Raw genomic sequence first — 4,755 nt, forward strand, 5'->3', positions numbered from 1 at the left:
GTTGGTGATTAGAGCGGAGATTCAATACATGCCTATGTTATTGTAAATCTTGCGCATGAGAGTTGAAAAGAGGTTTCTTCCATTCAGATGTTTCAGTTATCTACGTACCTAACGAGAGTCAAGAAGTAAAATAAGTCCAGTGTTCTTTTTATATTCAATCATAGAACCAATAATAAAAATGTTTAATTAATTTATATCAGTTTGTCTTAAATTCAATCGATCTATAAATAATCAAAGATGTTACTCACAAGGCTAGTGTTTGCATTGAGTATCACTGCTTTGCTATCAGTTTGCAGTGCATATAGAATACTCGGTGTCTTTCCATTCAATGCTAAGAGTCATAATATAGTATTCGAAGCATTAATGAAAGGTTTGGCAAAACGTGGTCATCAGGTGGATGTCATTTCGCATTTTCCACTTAAACGACCCCTCAAAAACTACAACGATATCATCAATCTTGATGGATCGATGGAAAGCCTCATGAATAATTACACTATTGAGTTTGTATCTCAATTCTCGAGCTTATTAGCAGATGTGGGCATTATAGCCGCGGAATATGGTAACAGGCTATGCCATTTCATGGGCTTTGAAGAAATGCAAAAACTAATAAAAAATCCACCGACTGATCCACCTTACGATCTCGTAGTTACAGAGGTACGTGGCTTATCAATCGCACTTTGCACTTATTCTGAGTTAATATAATACAATAATACATTGTTTTTAGTATTTATTGAAGTTTTCGAGAGTGTACAAAGTGAAAAATCGGGCTTCTGTTTTTTTTTCTTATAGCAGTCGGTTAACTACATTTAATTTTTTTAAAGGTTTTTGGCGCACACTGTTACATAGGATTCGGTCACGTTTTCAAAGTGCCCGTAGTTGCAATTTCATCAGCTATTGAATACCCATGGATTAGTAGCTTCATTGGAAATGATGACAACCCTGCTTACGTTCCGAATGTTTATCATATCGGCACTGGAAAAATGAATTTTCTCGGGCGATTGAAAACTATGGTCACAAATTACGCGGCAATAAGTCTATTTCATTACCTAACTGGAGAAAGCCAAACAGAATCTATGAGAAAATATTTAAGTCCTGATATATCTCATATTAGGGATGTTGAGAAAAGTATTGCTTTGACACTTGTAAACAATAATCCCGTTTTGTCTGGAGTTAAACCCATAACCCCGTCGTTGGTTCAGATTGCAGGATTGCACGTTGAGGGCAACGACCAGACTTTGCCTTTGGTAAGTAATATTTAGTACGTGGAAGATTCATTATATTTAAAAAGCATTGTAATCGAAAAGTATATAAATATAATTGTCTCATTTTCAGGAACTCAAAAGCTGGATGGATGAAAGTTCACATGGAGTCGTTTACTTCACACTTGGATCAATGGTTTTGGTAGAATCTCTGCCTGTTGATCAAATAAGAGAAATTTTCTCTTCCTTCAAAAAAATAGCACCTGTCAAAGTTTTGGTTAAAATAGTCGATAGTTCAAAAATTCCATTCAAACTACCCGACAATGTTAAAATTTTACCCTGGACACCTCAACAACCCGTTTTAGGTAAATCACGTTTCCATAATTCAATATTCGCAAATTAAATAATCTAAAATTTCTTAACTAAAAAATATACTTTTAGCTCATCCAAATACGAAAGTATTTATCACGCATGGAGGACTTGGTGGCATCCAAGAAGCATTGTATTATGGAATCCCTATGATTGGAATTCCATTATTTGGCGATCAGTTTAGAAACGTCGCGGCTTTCGCTGAGAAAGGAATGTTGATCCGAATTGATTTGAAGCAACTTTCAGAAGAATTATTGGACTCGTCACTCCAAACTCTGCTTCGCAATCCTGCCTACAAGTAAGCTATTAGAATCGTTAAATATAGAAAAATAGTTACTTATTCTGTTAATTGTTTTTATATTATAGGAAGAAGGCTCTTCATTTATCAAAACTTTTCCGAGAACAACCTATCAGCCCGATGAATAACGCAATTTACTGGATAGAATATGTGATAAGAAATGGTGCAGATTCAATCAGATCGTCAGCTTTGCAATTCTCTTGGTGGCAATTAGCTTTACTCGACGTTTACTGCTTCATATTGTCCGTCATTGTCCTAACTCTTACGGCCATCGTACTGTGCATCAAATTTATTATTCGCAAGTTTAGTAGGACACCACATTATAAAAGGCCCCAGAAGAGGAAAATTAATTAGTATTATCAATTGCATTTAGTTTAACTAAGTTAGAAGTAAAATTTTTTTATAGTGCCAATAAAAAATGCCTTTCTGTGGTATATATTCAACTAAATAACAATAAAACTGCGCAATATTGCGAATATTTTCGGATAACGATACAAAATTTTTTTTTCCCAAACACATGTATTTTATTTTTTTAATATTTTCACATTTTTCATTGATTCTGCTGTCCGTAAATTGCCAGATTAGAATCAATTCGATAAGACTTAGACAGCTGCACGTGCGCTATATAGTTACAAGTGCAGCTAATTTTCACTGTCTTTTTATAGTATCGCAGTACTGATTAGATAGTCACTTAATCAAACCGACGAATGTGATGACGCAATGTGACGGACATGCTGAAATGTTAATTTTTGACTGACATAATCTTTTGTTTCAAGAACTGATATTTTTCTCCCTCCGAAGTGTACACTAAATTATGATTAAAAAAACTTGAATAAAGGTATAACAAATAACATACTATTAGAATTTCCGACCCCATTCACGATCGCGAAGAAGAGCCAAGCGCTACAACTGCTCCACACACGCCTACAGCTCACAATCAAATTCAAATCAGTTTTCGTTCCGAGACCCAATGCCTCGTCCTCCCTAACGTGGACAGCAATGCGATCCACTAATACAATACACTTGATCAACGTCTCATTTGCGGGGCGTCTAGTTATACACAACAGGAAGAGTGCCTTTCGACTCTTCGCGAATCTCCCTTTGATAAAACTTCTGAGAGAGAGAGAGAGAGAGAGAGAGAGAGAGAGAGAGAACCGTTGGGCGCAGTCAATTAGCGCTCGGAGTCGAGGCCAAAGTAAGTACTGCGAAGCCTGCTCTACGCTGTACTTTGAAAAAAGAGGGGAATCATTGCGGGGGAGGCTGCAGGGTGGCAGCGAAAAAACAAAACTCGCGCGCTTGCGAATCGAAGCGAATCGTACCTAAGGCGTGCAGTTGGTCCTCTCTCGCTCGCGCTACATCTCGAGCTGGTATACATATCGCAGCGCAGTAAATTATACGCAAAGTGTACGAAGCAATCTTTCTCTCTCGCGCTCTCTCCCTCTCTCTCGCGACGTAGGAAAAAGAGAGTGAGAGAGAGAGAGAGAGAGAGAGAGAGCGAGAGAGAGACGGAGAGCGAGCTGCTGCCGTTGCAGCACGGCGGCGTACCCCTGAGAGCGAGCTCCTGCCTCACGTACATCATTATGATTGATCGCTTCACCTTACTTTGTAATTAAAACTAGTTGCCATTGTGCCCGGCTGCGGCGCTATATACAGCTCGCCACACGCCTCGTCGTCCGCCAGTTCTCTCTCTCTCTCTCCTCTCTCTCCTCTCTCTCCTTTCTCTCTCTCTCTCTCTCTCTCTCTCTCTCTCTCTCTCTTCTCTCGGTTCTGATGCCACCGCCGCAGCATTTCGCGAGGACGCGGCAAGAAGAGTAGACTGCACACGCTGAGGGACGCGAAAGGACAGGGATTATGCGAGAGACGACCGCGTTATATGGGAGCTGTTTACCTGGTGTGGCCGCGCATGGACAGGATGCGTTTGGAGCTTGGTTTTGGTAAATTTGAATCGTCGCTACCGATCTTATCTGTACCTATCGACGGTTTTGTATTGAAACATGGTGTCAGTGACTCCCCGATAACGTTTCCTCGTAATCTTATCTGCTTCCACGGTTGCGTATCACCGCCGTCAATTGAAAATCACGCCAGTGTTTATCCGATTCTGATGAAAAAGAATGCGCCGAGAAATTCTTCCGTAACGCACGCGAGTCCCCGCGTCGCCAATTATTCCAAAATTCAGCGACCAACGCGCCGCGGGTGCAAGAAAAGTGTGCACACTGCAGCATCGAAGCGTCACGTATAAGGACGACAGGCCAGTGTACCTATACGTCGGGAGTAGAGCAGCAGTAGCACAAACACGTAGCCGCAGCGGCAGACAGGACGAGAAGAGAAAGAGGAAGATAGAGGGAGAGCGAGAGAGAGAGAGAGAGAGAGAGAGAGAGAGAGAGAGAGAGCGAGAGCGTCTCGCTTTCCCGCGGCCATGCGTCATAGTTATCTATGCTTTTTGCGCGGAGACTGATTTAGAGCCGTCTAAGGACCCGGGGCCCAACGAAAATTAAATAATTGCTAATTTATGGCGCGAATCGTGAGCGCGCGCGCGCGCGCGCGCGCGAGAGAGAGAGAGAGAGAGAGAGAGCAACGAGCCCTGCGCGCTATACACACCACCGGTCGATATGACGTGCCCTCGCATCTCCCCTTCTATCTCTCGCTGTGTGTATAGGTACGTGTACGTGTACACGGCACGTGTATGTACGAAGTCGGCGAAGCTGCGACGACTATAATGCCACGACACACTGGGGCAGCAGTTTCGGATTTTCCGCGCGGCGTAAATTGTCTCGCGAGGAAACGGCGTTACGCGCGACGCTCGTTAATACGCCGCTCTCTCTCTCTCTCTCTCTCTCTCTCTCTCTCTCTCTCTCTCTCTCTCTGTATACCGAAATTCACGCCAAAGTG

At 42.2% G+C, this 4,755-nt stretch overlaps 1 protein-coding gene across 1 annotated transcript; it reads left to right on the forward strand.

Moving 5' to 3' along the window:
- On the forward strand, positions 1–2,717 carry LOC100116301 (UDP-glucuronosyltransferase 2C1-like). The gene is made up of 5 exons (XM_001600781.4): positions 1–654; positions 822–1,244; positions 1,333–1,564; positions 1,641–1,866; positions 1,935–2,717. Exons 1-5 carry the CDS (start codon positions 238–240, stop codon positions 2,218–2,220), a joined length of 1,584 nt encoding a protein of 527 aa, XP_001600831.2. The 5' UTR covers positions 1–237; the 3' UTR covers positions 2,221–2,717.
- The last annotated feature ends 2,038 nt before the right edge of the window (positions 2,718–4,755 follow it).

Source organism: Nasonia vitripennis (assembly GCF_009193385.2).
Source record: "Nasonia vitripennis strain AsymCx chromosome 3 unlocalized genomic scaffold, Nvit_psr_1.1 chr3_random0004, whole genome shotgun sequence".
NCBI classification, from domain to species: Eukaryota; Metazoa; Arthropoda; class Insecta; order Hymenoptera; family Pteromalidae; genus Nasonia; species Nasonia vitripennis.